At 41.6% G+C, this 18,898-nt stretch overlaps 3 protein-coding genes across 7 annotated transcripts; 1 reads left to right on the top strand and 2 right to left on the bottom strand.

The window, feature by feature from the left end:
• Positions 1-275: 275 nt before the first annotated feature.
• LOC108096333 (neurogenic protein mastermind) lies at positions 276-15,380 on the bottom strand. Of its 5 annotated transcripts, none has more exons than XM_017197869.2 (5): positions 15,130-15,380; positions 3,842-4,522; positions 3,050-3,572; positions 2,663-2,888; positions 276-1,283 (listed from the first exon to the last, which is right to left on the bottom strand). In XM_017197869.2, the coding sequence occupies exons 2-5, from the start codon at positions 4,212-4,214 to the stop codon at positions 1,119-1,121; spliced, it is 1,287 nt and encodes a 428-aa protein (XP_017053358.1). In that variant the 5' UTR covers positions 4,215-4,522; positions 15,130-15,380; the 3' UTR covers positions 276-1,118. The 5 variants fall into 5 exon arrangements, with proteins under 5 accessions (XP_017053358.1, XP_017053357.1, XP_017053361.1 ...); XM_017197868.1 differs by lacking the exon at positions 15,130-15,380 and adding an exon at positions 8,029-8,140; XM_017197872.1 differs by lacking the exon at positions 15,130-15,380 and adding an exon at positions 8,029-8,140 and having other exon boundaries at positions 3,140-3,572.
• A 922-nt stretch (positions 15,381-16,302) lies between these two features.
• LOC108096352 (protein LLP homolog) lies at positions 16,303-17,131 on the top strand. Its single transcript, XM_017197901.2, has 2 exons — positions 16,303-16,601; positions 16,728-17,131. Exons 1-2 carry the CDS (start codon positions 16,416-16,418, stop codon positions 16,980-16,982), a joined length of 441 nt encoding a protein of 146 aa, XP_017053390.1. The 5' UTR covers positions 16,303-16,415; the 3' UTR covers positions 16,983-17,131.
• Positions 17,132-17,140: 9 nt separating this feature from the next.
• Positions 17,141-18,857, bottom strand: LOC108096351 (syntaxin-17). Its single transcript, XM_017197900.2, has 3 exons — positions 18,420-18,857; positions 18,110-18,356; positions 17,141-18,048 (listed from the first exon to the last, which is right to left on the bottom strand). Exons 1-3 carry the CDS (start codon positions 18,486-18,488, stop codon positions 17,459-17,461), a joined length of 906 nt encoding a protein of 301 aa, XP_017053389.1. The 5' UTR covers positions 18,489-18,857; the 3' UTR covers positions 17,141-17,458.
• Between the last annotated feature and the right edge of the window lie 41 nt (positions 18,858-18,898).

Raw genomic sequence — 18,898 nt, 5'->3', positions numbered from 1 at the left:
GGCAGCCCTTGTCCATCGAGCGTAACAACACGCTCCTTAGATCGCCATTACTGACCCACATTTCTCGAGATTAATTCAGTAAGTATTTTAATTATTTATAGCTAAATAATAAATATATAATTGATACAAGTTTCAGTGGTAAAAATCGTTAAATTGTGCCTCCTTTAAAAAGATTTTTTAAATCTTTGAAATTTTGTAAACGAATTGTATTCCCATTTTTCAAAAAAAGTGAAGGCATAAGTAATAAACATATCCTCCCATAAAAAGGCAATCATTTGTTTTAGCATAATCATTTTTTATTGTGGTTTTTTTCCGTCTGTTATATATATGTTTTATCTTTTTTTTTGTCCCCGTTTTTCACACATTTTTGTTTCATACATACGCACGCGCTTTTCCAACATAATCAGGCATACAATAGAACATTTTATCTGGTGCCAGGGGATTAATACAATACATCCTACTTGTCGATAAGCATACACTTTACACACAGAAATTCATACAAACTCAAACAAATCAAATTCAAGAGATTGCTCACGCAAATAAACATAAACTTTTTGCAAAACATACCATAAAGTAATCGTGTGTGTGTGTGTGGTTGATTGTTAAATAAATAAAATAGGTTTCTTAGCTACATTAACAAAATCGTTTCTGTTGCTTATGTTTATACATGTTTTTTTGTCATTTTTCATGTGTGTTTTTTTCCTTGTGGGTTTTTTTGCATATTCATTTTGAAAATTTTATTGCATTTTTTTTGGTATTTTTCATATAAGTTTTGAAATTGAAACGGCAAACGTTAAACCTACGCATTTACACAGATAGTTAAATTTTTTTGTGGTTTTTGTTTTTCGTTTCTACACAATTAATTGTTAATTTTAATTAATTAAACATATGTGTTTTGTAGCTGCTAGATTTTGATATTTTTGTGGCATTTTTGTTGCGGGTTTTCTCGTTTCATTGTTGTTGGGGGTTAAGTTAAAATACTAATTAAAATCGGAACGCGTTGCCCTCGCGTCGCCTGCCATGATTGTAATGCTCCTCCTTCAGCGCTTTTGGGCGTGGGAGGCGTGTTGGTGGTGGTGGTGTTGGTGTTGGTGGTGGGTGGTGCGGGTGGTGCGCGCCTAGTAGCAGCACTTGCTGCGGTTGTTGTTAGCGCCGCTGACCAGCTTGCAGTGCTGCATCTCCGAGCGGCGCGGGCGGTTGGCCTTGGCCTGGAAGTCGCGCACCTTGTTGGCCCGCTTGATGGCACTGCGGCAGAGCTGCTGGTGCTGCTTCTTGTTGTTGCTCTGGAGATACAAAAATTATATAGATTAAATGCTAATCAATTTACCAAACAGTTAAATAATTTTTGGAAATATTTATAAGTGGAAGTTCTTCGCGATTTATTCGATGATTGTTTAATAAAGGGTAACGCTCATACGATATTTCTTCTGTAGATAATGTTCTTTTAAATATAAAAAAAATGTTATATTTAAGATAAGAGTTTAAAATGTTTGAACTTATTCAAGTGTGTGTGTTTCAAGATCCTTAGTCTGATGTATACCTTCGGAACAAAGCGATTCAAAACAAATATATTTTTTATTTTTAAAGACTCGCAAATGAAATTATGTATCAAGAAAAACAATAGAGGTTTCTGTTTGTCCTATGCATTCCCAAATTAAATTAAATTAATTATAAACAAGAAAGGAAGCTAGCTTCGGCAGGCCGAAGCTTATATACCCTTGCAGTTATTAAATATGTCTAACAAAATACAAAAAGGCTAAACAGCATCTAATCTATGACGATTTTTCTATTAATTTTCCATATTGTTCATATGACAGCTATATGACATAGTCGTCCGATTTTGATAAAATTTAATTTGTAACTCAAGACTCATAAGAAAACTCTATATTCCAAAAATCATGATTGTCTGATGAAAAACATCGAGGTAATAATTTTATTTCCGTTATTTCTATATAGATTTTTCGATCTTTCCTATGGCAGCTATATGATATATTACTCCGATTTTTATGAAATTTTTTTCTCGATTTAAGAGTATTAGAAAAGCCTGATGTTCCAAAAATCATGCTCGCGGGATTAAAAACAACGACGTTATAATTTTTTTCCATTATTTATATATATATTTTCTGATCTCTCCTATGGCAGCTATATGATAGAGTTATCCGATTTTGATAAAATTTAATCCGAAATTCAATAGTGGTTAGAAAACGCCATCTGGAAGGAATCAAGTCGATCTGATCAAAAACAACGGAGTAAGAATTTTTAATTTCATTCTCTCGTATGGGAGCTATCCGATATAGTCGGCCGATCCGGCTCGTTCCGACCTATATACTGCGTGCAACAACTAGACAACTTTTGGGAAAGTTTCAGCCAGATAGCTTTAAAACTGAGAGACTAGTTTACATAGAAACCGACAGGAGGACAGACGGACAGACAGACAGACGGACAGACGGACAGACGGACAGACGTACAGACGGAGTTGGATTCAGATGGTGATGCTGATCAAGAATATATATACTTTATGGGGTCTGAGGTGTCTCCTTCACTGCGTTGCAAACTTCTGACTGAAATTATAATACCCTTTTGCTCTGCAAGGGTATAAAAACATCGAACAGATCGCACATCTCCAAATATTTCCATTATTATATAGATACCCGATCCTTACCTTCTGGCTCTGACGAGCCAGCGACTGCTGCTTCAGCTGGGCGGCCGCATGGCGATCGAAGCGAGCGTTGGGGGAGCGCTGCTCCTGGAGAGCCTGGCGCTGGTCCTGCGGCTCAGCCTCCGGCTCCGGATCCTCCTGCGGCACCTCCGCCGACACCCCGAGATCAAGATTAACAAAACTTTCGGTGCCCTCCTGGGTGGACCTAATACTACGATAGACGGACATGCTGCAAGGCAAAAAGAAACCACAAATTAATTCGAGTTACAAAATTCGAGGGGGGATAACTATAATTTGGCGTGCGATTTGGCTGTAAGTTGTGTTTTTTTTTGGATCGGAGGTAGGGTGGGGGGTCGAGGAGTCGTATTGTGTACTATAAAGATCACCAACCTTGGATGCTCAATCAATAGATTCTCAAATGGTGATGTTTCCATATTGATTGGCCCAATCGAGGTGAAGCATGGTGGCGGTGTTACGTACCAGGACTCCTCCATCAGCACGTTAGCACCCTGCTGCCCGTGACCTTGACCCTGACCCTGACCCAGACCCTGACCCAGACCCTGATCGCTGCCGCTGGGCGAGGCCACGTAGAGCGACTGGCTGAGGGTGTCAGGGTCCGCCGATCCCAGGGCGGGCACACTTCTGGGCGGGCTGAGGGTGCTGATGCTCAGCGGTCGGGCGACGCGCGAGCGTTGCAGATAGTTGCGCTGCTGCTGCGGCCGCGGACCGCTGTACAGGGAATGCGAGTTGAGGTGCTGCCGCCGGCGGCTGGAGCCCGCTGGGCCATGGCCAGCGGCAGAGGAGCCCGACGGCGAGGAGCCGCTGCTGGCGGTGGCGCCACGCGACTGCGACACCTCCACCACGGAGAGCTCCTCCTCGGAGTCGCTGCGCGGCAGGGAGTCGTCCTCCTCTTCTGGAAAACGAATGGAGAATAGAGTAAGTATTGCTTAATTTAATACAAATTTTTGATATTCTAAAAATGTGTAATTATACTAGCTAAAGTGTACAATCCATAAGTAGGTTTTAAAAGTGAAAAATATTTTTAAATAAATATATGTATATATGAATATATTAATATATTTCCATATGTTTATATATATATACATATATAAGTTTTTTTATTACCCACGATATTAGCTATATATTCTTGAATAAACTTCCCGGATTTGTGATTCAACTCACCTTCCTTCTCGACAATGTACCATTCGTCCTCGTCAAAGTCCTCGTCGATGGTTTCGCCCGAGGGCGTCAGCAACTTGGTGATGGCCGGCTGCTTCCGCTGCTGCTGCTGCTGGTGCTGCTGTTGCTGGATCCGCTGCTGCTTGCCGCGCCTGTTCTTGCCCCGCTTGCCGTTGGAGGCGCGCACCGCCCCCCGAGTGTTGCCCGCTACCGAGGGCGTCGACGAGGTGACCTCAATTACATCGCCCGCCGAGGGATCGCTCGGTGGAACGGGACTCGTCGAGTGGCTGGGGTTCTGGGCGGGAGCTTCGTCTTGGTTGGTGGAATCGGGTGTTGCTGGCGATCCAAAGAGATACGAGGCGAGGCTGCTTAACATTATACGGGGTTAATGCGGCTGATCCGGCGGTAAAAGGCGCTGGCTTTTCGTTATTGCTTCTTGTTTTGTTTTGCGGTTGCTGAGATCAATGTTACGCTTTTCCACTCGGATTTTCCTTTTCTAGGGGCCTAGTTTCACAGTTAGAGAGTCAAATGTGTGTGGGAGATTGCTTATGTTGCTGTTGGTTTTGTTCCTTGGATTTTTGCTTGAACGTTGCTCAGTCTTTTATTTAATTCTTTTGTATTTGTTTCTGTTACTTGTTTGTACGCTGTTTTCTTGTCTTGTTCTTTTTCTTCGTAGCGTAGAAGCTGCAGAAACGGAAAAAAGAGAGAGAGTGCGGAAGAATGTGAGAAATGAGCTTAGCAAATTGTGTGCACGTTGCGTAATCACCACCCCCCTGGAGACCGCCTCTTTTCAGTAAGCCGCTTGTTTGCGTGGGCGCACGCGGTTCAATGGGGCGGCTACTTAATTTCATTTAATTGCAATTCCCATACTCTGCTAAGTGACGAGGAGGATTTTTTGCGTGCATTGATCGAGTGCTTGGGTAACAGGGAATATTTCAAATAATTCCACAACACAATAATGGTGGAATATTTGAGATATTTAAAGAATTTCCGACTATTCATGTTTTTAAAATTAATGAAATTAAGTTTGAAAACAATAAGCACTTTTTAGTGTATCTAATATGCGTCATTGGAGCTATCCTTGTTTTCCATAACAATTAATTTAATTGCTTATGGTTGGAAGTCAGTTACTTTACTTAATTTTAATGGATGTGCGAATCCGAATGTGAGCTCGAAACACACAAAAAAGTTTCCTACCCAAAATAGCTATTAATGTTTATTGCATCACTTGGATGCTATTGAATATATAGCGCGAGCGAAATCAATGCAAATGGGGTTCGGAATTCGATTGCGAAAGTGAAATTTTCTCAACGCAAATTAACCAAAGGCGGCAATTACGTGTGATTACATTAATCAGATCTTTTCTCTCTGTAGCACTGTGCTGACAACTGTGTAATAGACGGACCGCTGCCATAAAGTATCGCTGCACTGGCCATTAAGTTTCCCAGTTGATAGCTCCCCTCCCCCTCCTCCTTCTCCCTTCGAACTCGAGCGGTGTGCATGCGCCGAGCTTATGATCGAGGCAATTATATATGGCACACACAATCGCCGAGCGGTTTGCCTGAATACTGTGTGCATACTGCACAAATGCAATTTGAATCGGGCTCACGTCATGACAATAGGAAAGTGTGTGCTCGAACTATACCCGCATATATCTCTGGAGCAGATGAATTGAACTAAATCGGCGGTGCACTCAAAGAAATATATCTATTTCAACTGCGCAGAAGTTTATTTATATGAGTATTGCTGGCTGAAACTATTAAAGTGCAAACAGAAATAGTTTTATGGCACTTTCTAATGCCCGAATGAAAAGCGAATGGGAAAAGCGAACATAAATTATGCAGAACTCAATCTAAAACGCTTTTCCTTGTGCATTTCTTGGAGCTGATTATCGCATTCGTCATAAAGATGCCAGCCATCCGAGTGGCTTATTTTTGTCGATCAAACTGCGCACGGAAAACGGAAAACTCAAAGCGAAAAGCAGTGGAAATGGAGCTGGACTCGCAGAGACAATTGCCGGGGCAATTTGCAATTTGACCGCAAAACAAAAACGTGAAAAGTCACAAACTAGCAAAGTGAAATCTCCTGCAGCAGAGACACAAAACACAAAAGCATACGAAAATTGGGTTTGATGAGGCAGTCCGAGTCGAAATGTTAGCGAAAGTTTGACAATCAAATTTGATGGGGGGCCATTGACTTGGCCAGCCGAAATAAATTCTGATAATTGCCCCGAGATGGTAATGAAGCCAACACAGCGATGCAGTTAAGGACTGCATCTATGATTGGAATGGGAATATTGTGAGCATTTGCGAAGAGCCCCTCGACAGCTTGACCTCAAAATGCCTTGCCATATTTTTGCACATTGAAGAGTGCACACACGTTTGCACATCCCACCGAAATAGAGGCGAAATATTTTGCAGTCGAAATAAATTTTCATTGCACAACAGCGATTGCAGCGTTTGCGGGTCCGTGCAGGCATTTTAAAAATAAACACGTAGGGGGGACACCGATCGGGGGCTTACTTTTATGGCCGACAGCTTACAGCACCCTTGATAACCCGAAGGAACGGTTGGTCATGGACCCGAGATACAAAGCCTACTCTGCCCGAGCTGCAATTTCACTTTTGTCACATCTGCAGCCAAATAAACGCGACCTTGGAATGTGCCAATTCAATATGTGCTCTGCTCTACATTATACATTCTAGTCAGGTTGCATCGCTAGATACCATATCATCGCGTTTATTTTAGCTCAGATTTTTGGTTTGTTTGTTTGTTTTCCTTTGTCATCGACCTTGATCGCTAATTGATTATATAAGACTAGACGGGTGTATTGAGGAAATCGTTATCCACACAATGTTTTGGCAACGCTCGCTATCGAGTCAACAAACCAGCTCACCGATGGAATAAGTTTGGCTCTTTATCGGCGCGGAATAACAACATAGAATTCGCCAACTCATTTGGGGCCGATAAGCCGCACCCCAGACGCATTCGCCAGACAGCGTCAACTATGCTAATAATTTCTATTTGTATACTATTGTTTACTATATAGTCTAGGTCCGACTGAACAGCGCAGAGTCTGGCGTGTGCAGCAAACGAGCCGCCGGTCGAAAGTTCGGGCTTTGTTCAATTGATTGTACCATATAGTTAGTTCCAGATAGTGCGGATAGTTAGTGAGAATGGGGGCAGGAGGGGGCTTTCAAATGGGGCTGGGCTAATGAACTTGAACTAATTTAGTTGAGCCGACAGCTCCAGCGATCGGGGAGTACAAAGCAGAGATTTATGGAGCAAAAGGGGGCTCCCACAGAACTGGAATATCTGGACTATAAAGTCCAAACATCTCTCCCGAATTTATTTACACCACCACAAGTGTTTCAAACAAAGAACCATATCTAAAGCTTTCTGGTTAAGTACTAACCAATAGCCAATCTATATACAGAACATATACGGACTGGTATCTATATGTGGGCATATATTCATATCAGTCAAATCGTATCTGATTAGCTTTAAGCTCTGCCCCAGTCAAAGTGCAAAAGTTCCTTTGTTTTGAAGGAATTTCGTGTTTTCGTTTGTTACTTTTTCTGTTGTTTTTTTTTTTGTTCTTTTGGGATAACAAAAAACACTCGAGTGCGAAGTGGTGGGTATAGAATTCTCCCTTTATGGCATAATGCGGAATTATGCAAGCCAGCCAAATGACGTCAGTGGAGGCCTTGGCAGTGGCTGAACTTCTGCCAATTATATACACTAATTGGAACACACAGAATTGGAAACAAATGTGTCTACTGATGGATGATGCTCACCTTATGGATGTGGAGAAGATTGCAAAGAAAACACAAGTAAAATTCACTAAAATCACGTAAATTCAAGAGATACACAGCCACAAAAACGGGTAGAGAAACGGATATTCGGACTTGGATGCGGATGCCACTGCAGACGGTACAGCCTAGTCGACACTCGATTGCCAACTGAAGCGACGGAAGCGCATTTGAATTTCAAAAGCGGTCGCAAGAACAAAAGCTACACTGCGAGCGCTATTTGTATCTGCGAGTACCTGTATCTGAATCCGAAGCGAGTGTGTGCGTACCTGTATCTTTGAGTGTGTTCTATTGTTTGTCCGCTGCAGTTCTTACTCTATTATTTTTTTGGGCGCGTTTCTCGCCGAGTTCACACTTGTTCACACTCTTGTTTATTTACCTAATATCTTCTTGGGGGATTTTCACTTTTCTTCTGCTGCACTCGATTTACGGTGCTGCTGCTGTTGTGTCTTCTTTCAAATATCAATGGCGAATGCCAGCAGCAGCGATCGCTGTAAAGGCTGGAAAGTATCTCAGTATTTCAGTTTTGAAAAGAGAGCGAGAACTAAACCGCGGAGAGCCACACGCTCGCGAGCGTATCTAAGCCCATAATTATGTATTTTTTTAAAACGCAAAAAGCCCCGATCGCAGCCGTCAACAAAAGCCAGCGCCAAAATTATGCTCCAACCAGCTGGGCAGCGCTAAAAAAAAGAGAGCTCGATCATACGTGTTGTTCGTGATTTTTTGTTTACCAACAAAGCGATCGCGGCTCTCGCGCTCTCTTTGAATACTATTACTAACGTTTTCGCTCTCCGATCAGCTGCTCTGACGTTTGCGCATTGACACACTTTCCCGCTCCCGCCCCCACCGCCGCCCCCTTCCTGCCCACAGTGCCCCAACAACTGTATCTGTTAGATACTTTTCTATAGCCGCCAGACCAAGTGGCTCTTCGCTGCCAACTGGTCACGGGCCGCCCGAGTGACTAAGCTGCCTGCGAGGGGGGTGGTGGAAAACGCTAGGTACACTTCAAGAAAAATGTTTAATTTTTAAATTAGTTTTAATACAATAAAATACGGATCTATACAAAAAAGTGTAAGTTTGTACACTTTTAAGATAGTATATCTTATCCCAAACTATTTTTCTTAACTATTTATCCTATTTAACCTATGTGGTTAAGGTTAAATATTGAACAAACACTAAATACAGAAAGAGAAACTCGCTCGGTATGAATTTCGTTAGAAAAAATAACAATCTTGTTATTATTATTTCGCTACCCTCCCTTCGCCCTTTCCGATATGAGTAATACGTGTTTATGTTTTTCTTCTAATCGTTACCACTTTATCAAGACTAGTAAATTAAATTACTACTTGATTAAAACATAAGGAATATTTTTGTTTACTTGTAATATTCCAACAAAAGGGGGAAAACATTCTTCAAGTGCATGGGTGTGGGGTACTCGCATTGGCAAAGTAGTTGGCAGCTGGCAGCTCCAAAGTTCATGCTGAACTACAGTTTCTCTGCTTAATAATTTCAGATTTTAATGCCGAGTCACGGCTGAGGCAGAGGCAGCCAAGCAATAAGTTGTCGGACATTCGGAACGCATAAAAATGCTAATGAAACGCTGGGAACTATTTGCAAACTGTCATTCTCAGCCGAACAGAGAACCCTCACGCATCCAAATAAGTTTTGACTTAATTTCGCTGCTGTTTGCCAATCATCGCATTATGCAATTTGAAATCAATTCGAGTAATAAGCAAGTGTCGGCTACTGCTCGTTCAGATATAAAGTACTATATAAGATAAAGCTAATGGCCGCATTTACAATAATTTTTATGTGTTGGCTCGGCAATTGCTTTGTAGATACTATACTTATGTATATAGGACAAGTCGTGAATGATTACTTTCACATTCTCGTAGCTACTGGATTTTATTTTGAAGTTCACCTTTTTTTTTTAGTATAATAAGTGTTTTTATATTTATTTATTTATTATTTTCTCTTTACTGCTTTTCAAACTGTTTATGGAATTATTCAATTTGTGCTTTTTTTAATTATCTAAGACCGCTTCTTTTGAACACCCAAAAGTGGTTCTCGTTCGCCACCCATTAAATAATTTCGTTTCGTTTTAGATAATAATGGCCAGCGACACACCAGTGCATGTTTTGATACATATTTCTGGCAAAAGCACAACCTCTCGGCCAGGTTCAAGGTTGCTTAGCCATTGGCGTTTTCTATATATTTTTAGAAATTTTATCATGCAACAGCTGACAGCGACAAGTTGTAGCTTTTGCAGAGAGGAAAGTGGCTCACGGCTGACCACAACTGCAAAGCTGCAAAGCGCACACAGGTGCGGAAGAGCGGCAAAAAGATCGCCGGATATAGCCAGGTATATATGTCCAAATATATAGGGAAAATTTATGTGTGTTTATGGCCACTATACGTACACAAAATCTTGTGATCTCTCCCCACATTGGCCAACCCAAAGTTTTTATAATTAATCTCAGTCTGCACGCGTTTTGTTTATGTTCAAAAAAAAAAGTAAAAAAAAAACATGCTGAAGAAAACAAATTCCCCCACTTTTGCGTAGAGGTAAACAATATTGGCGTCATCGGGAAGACGCCAACGAAATAGAAAACAAAATAGAAAACTATTTGCGCCCGGCGGCACTCTAAACTCAAATAAACATACCCAGCCAGAGAGAAATGGTGGGTCTCGGGTGCTTTATCTAATCGGGCAATGTTTATGCTAGCTGCCACATCTTGTGTCTCCAAATGATTGCAACAAAACGCTGTCGTTTACACGAAACTCCAAGGAAAGCGGCCAGCATCAAAGGGAGTGGAGTGAACCATGGCCAAACCCAAGTGAACTCAACTGTTCCGAGCATTTCTTTCTGGGTTATTGCGCACAAACTCCGCTGGATCGGACCCACCCCACTCTGTATAACCCCCTCTATAAGCATGGCTTCAAGATACTGCGCAGTTTAGAGCATTGAATCGCTATAGCATAAAGCAAATGACAAACGCCAACGCATCGGCAGACGCTAAATGCGACATCGAGTGAGGCAACATTTTATTCGTTTTATGTTTTCATTGTGGATAGGCAAACATTTGTGGAAATGCTATGCTGGCTGCCATGAATATGAAATGCTTTTCAGTTGCAGCAAGTGGAATTTTAGGTGCATTGTAATGGATACCATATGCGGCAGAGCAATATGATCATGAGTTACTTAGGGTACATAATGGTTGGTTTGCAATGTTTGAAATGGTCGTACGCAGTACCATGGATAATAATTATTTGCAATAATCATATTGTTTCGTATTTCTATCTTAAAGTGGGTCAATGTTTTTATCTGAGTTTGTTTGTTTGAAATACAAACATGTGATTGTTACTAGACAAATAAAATTTAACACACATATTCTGAGTTCTGCTTTTTAATTCGTAGATTATTATTTTTTTTTAGCCGTATCTACAAAGCCCAAAAAGACCCCCAGTAAAGCTCCCTATAAAATGACGCAAGTGATTCTTTGATGTCACAGCGACACACACATCCCACTCGAACAAAGAGGCACTTGTTAGGTCCCACTGTACCTATACCTCCGTAATTCGAGGTTCATTGTGTGGTGGCTGCTTATCAAACGATCGATGATAAATGTGGGATTGCAGGTTCGCTGTCACCGCTTATATATAATTTCAAGTTCGCGCACCTCGCTGCACTTTGGCTGTACATATTAATGGCATTTAGATGAGCTTTTTTTTGTATTCGCACATATACAAATTGATGTTTTATAACGCGTAATTTCAATTAGTACGTGAGACGCAGTTGTGTTCATTCCGTGTGTCTCTTCTTAGGCAAATCCGCTGGGCACGACGCACATTTTTTATCACTTTGTTTATCAGTATCAGTGCTACGTCCAGCTGCCGCATATAGAATACTGGGTCAACGCCGTCTGCGGCCCCAATCTACAGTAAACAATCAATCAATCTAATATTCCGGCAGTCAATCGATTTAGGCGCCCTTCTGCTGGATTACATCAGTCGCAAAACTGGCGACTCAACAGTGACTAGACTTAAATGCAACTTTAAGTCGTAATGACACAATCATGCTTTTAGCACGTTTGTAAAATTCAGATTGCACGGGGAAAGAGAGCTTAACCTCCTCTATAAAAATACTGAAAAAAACTATAGAATTTAAACTAGGTAACTGAACTTTATTAATTCCATAAATATTTTAATGAACTACCAAATTGAAAACAGGATAATTGGAGCCCAAAAGTAGGCAATAAATTAATTTGTAATTTAAAGAAAGTTTATTTTATGAAAAGGTTCGCAATAAAGCCTAAAACAGATCATAGGATCGGATTGGTTAAAATACTGAGAATATGTTCTGCATATTATATTCTTATTCCAATTGCTGACTTTTTTACTCCGCATACCCTTTTGTCTCCTTATTTACCCCTTGTTAAACACCCTTGCTTCATAATCAAATTAATTTTTGACACCATTGTGGAAGAAGTTTCCATAGCCGTCGGGCATAAATATAGCACTCAAAGTGCCTCAATTTAAGCGCCGCAATTTGGTTCGAGCGACGCCAATTAAAAGGAAGATTTATGGGCAAATATAAATCGACCGCCCCCTCCCCTTGCAGACGCCCCCCGCTGGGCTTTAAATAGTTTGGTTACTGTAACTGTTACTGGCTTTCCCCTACTTTCAGTGCAGAAAGGGTCTTCTCTCTCCTCTCTCCTCTCAGGCGCATTTTGTTTACAAACAAATTGTTTGACCTGCGCAGTCGAGGGCATTTCCATTTTCCCCGATGATTACCTAGCAACCTTCGCAGGCCCTATCGAATGTTGTGGCTCACTCTCTCGCTGCAATTATGTGTCTATATGTATGCTTGGTTAATATATACATATACAAAGTAACGACTTCCGCGTTTGTGAAAATGTAGGCCCCGAAAAACTTTTTCGCAGCCTCTCGTTCCGCATCATTTTTGGGGGTCACCTTTGCTATTTTTGGGGCATGGAGGGTGCCTAGTTTAGAAGGGACCCCATCGAAATCCCATCATACGCGGTTAAAACGAAAATCGATGAAAGGCCCGTAGCTGCAAATCAGCGCCAGTGGAAAATGAACACGTCAGCAACCCCAAAGGAAGGGGGAAGGGATTTGGGAGGAACTGCGCAGTGTGCAGTTACTGGGCCTACGTCCTACCACCTGGTACCACCACCCCGTGAGCCCTGCCCGTCCGAAATTCCTCCCCTATGAGCATAACTGCAGCTGCGTTTCTTTTACAATTATGACATAATTTTTGACATTTTGATGCGCAGTCAAGAACCTCGGAGGAAAAATACTTACATAACTCGGCGTCACTATAAAACTTGAACTTGACTCTGGTCTTTGTCTTTGGCTTTGTTTATTTTTTTCTGTTTTTTTTTTTATTTTGTTTGTGGTAGCCTGAGTAAATGGCAAACAGGTTTTTCCCACACCGAGTTTCACTTTCTTCGCTGCCGTAAATCAGGACCTGCCAGGAACCCAAACAGTAACCCAAAACCAAGACAAGAACATCAAGTGAACATTGTTTCGCCTTTTGTTTGGGTATCTTTCGGATACACATGCGTAATTACAGTTACGGCAAGTCGCCTGACTAACTTTCTAATTATAGTCCGGCATTATCGGTCCCGTAGGGAGTCCGTCCGCAATGCGTGCCATTTTGGGATTAGCCACCAGCTACCTGGTAGCTGGGTTTCCATTTCGATTCCGATGGGCTGAGACGACCCTCTTGCCGTGACAAACTGCCGCGTCAGTTGGCTGCGGCGAGCACCGCTCTGTTCTAATTAAACCCGCTAATGCCGTCTAACGATGACTTAATTGCCTTCATTCCCTACTCAGATCAGCTTGCCGAGTGAAAAGCGACTTAAAGGTGGTCACTGCCTTAAAAGGCCGCGACTAGTTCAAAAATAGCTCACAAAGGAATTGACACTGATACAGTGAGAAATAATCATCAAAATGGGTCGATTAAATCTTTTTTCATCATTGATCTTATTACTTAAAGATAAACTGAAAACAAATAAGAAACAATCTATTACTCAGGGTATTCTGCTGTTTTTTGGGCTGTAGTATTAGTCTCAATTTTTCGTCAGTGCAAAAGTTGGACTCCCAGTGACTACGGTTACCCTTTTGGCCAATTATGGCAGCGATCGGGCCAGCCAGCTTACTATATCTGGCAGATACACACTCGTCGCAGTTCGCGAGCTGAGTGCAGCATCATCAGCTGTTCGCTGTTTATGTTGTTGTCTGTGGCTTTTGTTTTTCAATTTTTCTTTCGTTGCCGCAGACAAACAACTGGCCAGACTTGATTTATCATCCGGGACCATAGTGCCCCTTCGTTTAGGCCCCTCCGTTTCGATCCAGCACCTTCGGCTCTTCGGCTCTGCGGCTCTTCAGCTCGAAAAATGGACAATGGACAATGGCAACAGCAAGACCTGTTCTGCACATTTGCCGCATGATTCACTTGGGTTTTAGGTTTTCGGGCCTGCATATATGGTTGTGGAGTAGCAAAGGCTTCTACCAATAGGCTCCCTATTTCGGTTTGTCTTTGTCGAAATCTCAACATCTTGGCAAATGCGTTTGTTTTGGCAAGCAGCCAATGATTTTTCGGGCATTGAAATGCTCAGTTGTAGATGAGGAAATAATGGCAAGGCTAATTAAGATGTTAATCAGCGAAACATTCATTGCACTTGCCATCGCCAGATGACACTCCATGAACACAGACAAAATGTTTGCAAAAAATAAAACTCGATCGTGGGGCAAAGTGCAACAGCTAAATGAGCCTGAACACTTAGAGAAATTAAAGACAATACAACTTAAATTGAACTAAAAATTAACATCCCTTTAAAAAATAATAGGAGACCTTAAATATACGTTCATAGATCCATATAGGTAAAAACAAAATCATTTAAAGTGCCTAAAATGATTTTTATCCATTCGATTCCCCCTATCAAATTCAAATTGAAATAGTGGAAGGCACTCAATTTTTTGCAGTGCCCTCAGCTGGGAAATGCCACAGATCTGAGATGTGGCACGGCTCTGATAACGATCGCTACAAATGCTGAAAACGTGATGCAAGTCAAATTTATGGCTATTAGATGCCCAGAATGGAAATCCCCTAACGAGAAACTCGGCCGATTTGCAGCCGAATACGTTAAGGGGGAAAACTGTGTGGAGAGGGAACAGTCGGCCTGACCGAAACCAAGGAAAACTCACACAGTCGCAAAAGTGTGAACTCTTTGGATGCGAAGGTGCAATCAGAATTTTTTTCCTGCTTTTTTGTTATGTGCACTTTTTTTTTGTGTATGTATCGCTTGGTTGCACTTGAGATGTGTGTACATGTAAATCGACTTGCAGCAAAAGTTTGAGAAATATATCTGAGAATGTGTACACATTCGTGTGAGTGTCCTTTCCTTGGAGGACTTCCGCCTAAGTTTTTTTTGGGGGTTAAAACTGCACTTACTTGCTGCCCGGAGTTTATTGATCGATCGATGGCGGAATCTCCCCTTCTCTGATTTCAATTCTCTGCACTGTTTTGCACCAGCAAGGATTTTCACACAGTTTTCAAAATGTTTTTAATTGTTATGATTATTGTTTTTTGTGCTTATTGCTTCCGTTTTTGAGAACTGAGAGGGGGTGAGAAGTGCGGAAAGCAGCGCTACAGGATCTCCGTGACGTTTGCGGGCAACGACTGACGAGCGAATGAAGGCAGAAGGTTTACAAACTGGCCAACAAAGTTGGCTGCCAGTATCTGTGTCTCTATTTTAAGGCTGTATTGGTGTGGCTGCTGCTGTATTGGTGGGTCTACAGCTGAGTCCGACACACTTACCCTGAATCTGCTTCTCCGCCTCGGTTTCCGCTGCTGCGCATGTGCAGAGAGGGATTTTCGGATACCCTTTTCCAATTGAAAGTTACCCTGACAATAATACAAGTCGAGTTAATTGTTTTCTGAAAAGCATATTAAATTTTTTATAAAACTAGTATTTCCATTATTAAAAACTTCATTGCATACAAAATGGGGTCAAGAATATCGATTTTAAATACCTTTTTCCTTTTATTTTTATAGGATGCATGTTAACACTTGCAATTCAAGCTTTTTATTTCAGCTTGAATAAAACTTTTAGAAGGGTATCCCATTGTCGTTTTAACTCTCCTCCTCTTAGTTATTGTATTATTTCGCTTTTGCAAGCCTCTCATTTCCTCTCTTCAGCAGCTGATTTTGTTTGTATACAAAAATCATATTGCATTCTGAGAGCAGAGAGAGGGAAAGAGAACTACTGGGTAAATAAACAAAGAGGGGAATGGTTAAACAGGGGAGAGTCAAACCCACAAAGCTTAATTTGTGGTTTTTAGACTAGCGATACACAAAGTCATAAAAATCAAAAGTTAAACAATACCTTTTTTGAACTCTATTTTCATCTGTAAATAAAAAAAACTAAAACGAAAAGGAACACAACACAATAAAAATGAATATATATACTAAACAATGAAATTATTTTTTATATACAAATTCGGAATTTCGTGCAGTGTATTTCATTTGTAGGAATTACTAGCAAGAAATGTTATACGGTCACTCTGTTTACTTAGCGGTGTCATACTCCCTAGCAGACCGAGTAGTATCGAATAATAGGTGATAGTATCGACTGAACATCGATATTGTAGAACGCACGTGTTTACGTTTTAACAAGTTCAACGCAATTTCTTTTATATTTGCTTTTTCCGGGTATATTTTAATATCCGAAAAGCAAAATGGGCAGAAATAACCGCTCCCGCAAACGCCGCGATGAAATGAACAAGATAAAAAAGGCGCGGTATGAAGCTAAAGAGTTAATTCGTCTAAAGAAAACCCTGGGACTCCTGGATGCCGATGGAAATGAGATCATGAAAGATATTAGCGATGTGGTCGAAATTAAGACCTCCAAGGAACTCAAGAGGGTACGTTTTTTGCTATATGTATCTCGTTACATTCCTTTGTACAGATTTTATAATTTACACAGAACATTCCCCTTATCAATAATTCAAAAAATAAATCCTTTCTAACCCTTTTAAATCTTTTCACAGGAGGCCAAATCCAAGGAAGAACAGGAGTTAATCTATGAGCACCAGGAGAGTCTAGAAAAAGGCGAAAAAGTCGCTGTGAAAAATGAGAACACCGGCGTCGAGCACGTTTTCAACAGCAAGACACTCAAAGATCAGTTTGGAAATTATCCTGCGTGGTTTAAGAAGAAGAAGACTGCCAAGCGTCTAAGGAAGAAGCAGCACTCGCAAAAGAAGAACTTCAAACAGGCCTGGACCACGGTCAACGTACCCTTGTAAATCAGGGGCAGGGTTACCCATCTGGTATCTTATCTTAGTTTGTAAGTCCTCGCTTAGTTTAGGAGATTTTGTAGGCATTTTCTACAAAGATGTTATAGCTAGGAGTTTATATTGCATATTAAAGAACTAACAAGATTATAAAAAAAACACTCAAAACGTTTCTCAGTTGTTAAAGCTACGAGTTATTATTGCGTTTTGAAGCCTTAAATTCTACACACAATTGCAGTGTCATGTGAACAACAAATATCCAACGCTTAGACTAGACATAAAGTATAGATGATCTACTGCACATGAATAATCACAAATTAGGGGAATATTAAACTAAAATCGGTGTCAAAACTCTACTGAACGGAACAATAGCTGCGCACACTGCAGATCACTCCACTGGTGGCCTCCTCCAAACGCCGGGTGTTCGACGACCAGATGTGCGTGGTGGCCAGAGCCGTGGATGCGGACCGGGCACCTCCTCCGGCGGGTCATTCCGGCTTCTCCTTGAGCTCCAGTCTCTCGGTGGACTCACTATCTGGTTCCGCTTGCTCCTCCTCGATATTGCCATGCATTACGTTGGGATTGGCCTTGAGAACAGAGCCACCGGTGAAGCCGAGGATGCCACAACCAACTGCTGCCAGGCCTCCCGCTTTGATACCGGCCACCAGGCCGATGGGTCCACCCACACAGGTGCCCAGGAGAGCTCCCACCACGGGGTACATGGCCTTTTTGTAGGTGAGAGCTCGGCGAAGATTCAACTCGCCTTGCTGGACATTTTCCAAAGCTTCCTCCGCATTGTCCGCGATCTTTTCCACCGCCACTGATTGCTCAGCAGTCAGCTGCCGCATGCCGTGGAACATCCCATGCAGATCATAGATCTCCCTTTGCAGGTTCTCCATCTGATCCAGACAGGCTTGTCGTTGGGCCAACTGGTGTTCTTCCAGCTGAAAATTTAGTTGCAGTTGTGGCATGTGCCGGTGGGCAGGTAAATTTGTTATGTCCACCTCCTGTGGTTGATTGTCCTGGTCCTCGTCACACTGGGAACTCAAGGTAGAGGTGGGTGATTTAAGTTGAAGCTCTAAAAATCTCGAAAATATTAAAACAAACCTAGAGCTTTCCAGAGTATTCCATAAACTCACCTGCAAACTCCCTCATGCCATCAAAAGCTTTTTCTCTTCCTGGTTTCATTAGATCATCAAAGCGTTCCAGGTCCTCCTCACCTATTTTTTCGCGCAGTCCATCCATTTCCAGAAGGAGGTTCTTGATCTGTTTGATTACCCTCAAAGCATTGAGTTCCTCTTTTTTTATTTTTTGCCAGTCGCCGAGTGCCAGACTTTTTTCTATATTGCTGCGATGGTTTTTTAAAAGGCTCAGATGGTGGGGAACCTGTTTTTTTAATAAGGTTTATTAGTTCTGGAACTATTTGTGGAGTTTCAATATACGATTTACCGCCGTATCCTGAAACCTTTGTATGGAGACCTCCGCCTGTTTAAGCGGCAACTTCTCATCGCGAGTCATTGTGAACTAAATACTTTGAACTCTGTGCTTCGATTTTTAATCAGTTTTAATTGTGGTAAAAGTGAAATCTGGGGGATCAGTTTCTATAACTCCCCCCGCCCCTTTTTCAACGGACCTTGCCTAACAGATTTCCCTTGTTTTTCTGCGCAGTCTTCGTTTTGTTTTTACAAATGACGTCACTACCTCTTAGAGGGTTTTCCAGAATGTCTGTAATGTTTAATTGTGCTCAATTACACTAAACTGGCATGGTTTCAATTACGCAGGTTGCGCCCTCATTATTTATACTGATAAAAATTCTATTGTTTTGCACATTAGATGTTATTGTGTTTGTCGTTGTTTTTGTCTTCAGAAGTGTGACCAGAGGATCCAATAAAAACGGATTTAGTAATAATTTGTTATACCAAACGTAG

The sequence above is a fragment of the Drosophila ficusphila genome, unplaced genomic scaffold (genome assembly GCF_018152265.1).
Source record: "Drosophila ficusphila isolate 14025-0441.05 unplaced genomic scaffold, ASM1815226v1 contig_106, whole genome shotgun sequence".
In the NCBI taxonomy this organism is placed as follows: Eukaryota; Metazoa; Arthropoda; class Insecta; order Diptera; family Drosophilidae; genus Drosophila; species Drosophila ficusphila.
Note: the sequence above shows the minus strand (reverse complement) of the source record. Positions and strands in the feature narration are given on the sequence as shown.

Bases quoted from the DNA above. Each gene is read 5' to 3' on its own strand.
- LOC108096333 (XM_017197869.2), bottom strand. From the start codon at position 4,214: ATGTTAAGCAGCCTCGCCTCGTATCTCTTTGGATCGCCAGCAACACCC. The intron at 3,573-3,841 runs GTGAGTTGAATC...TTCGTTTTCCAG, and splicing joins GTACATTGTCGAGAAGGAAG to AAGAGGAGGACGACTCCCTG. The intron at 1,284-2,662 runs GTAAGGATCGGG...TTGTATCTCCAG, and splicing joins TGGCTCGTCAGAGCCAGAAG to AGCAACAACAAGAAGCAGCA.
- LOC108096352 (XM_017197901.2), top strand. From the start codon at position 16,416: ATGGGCAGAAATAACCGCTCCCGCAAACGCCGCGATGAAATGAACAAG. The intron at 16,602-16,727 runs GTACGTTTTTTG...ATCTTTTCACAG, and splicing joins CCTCCAAGGAACTCAAGAGG to GAGGCCAAATCCAAGGAAGA.
- LOC108096351 (XM_017197900.2), bottom strand. From the start codon at position 18,488: ATGACTCGCGATGAGAAGTTGCCGCTTAAACAGGCGGAGGTCTCCATA. The intron at 18,357-18,419 runs GTAAATCGTATA...TTAAAAAAACAG, and splicing joins AAAGGTTTCAGGATACGGCG to GTTCCCCACCATCTGAGCCT. The intron at 18,049-18,109 runs GTGAGTTTATGG...CGAGATTTTTAG, and splicing joins TGGCATGAGGGAGTTTGCAG to AGCTTCAACTTAAATCACCC.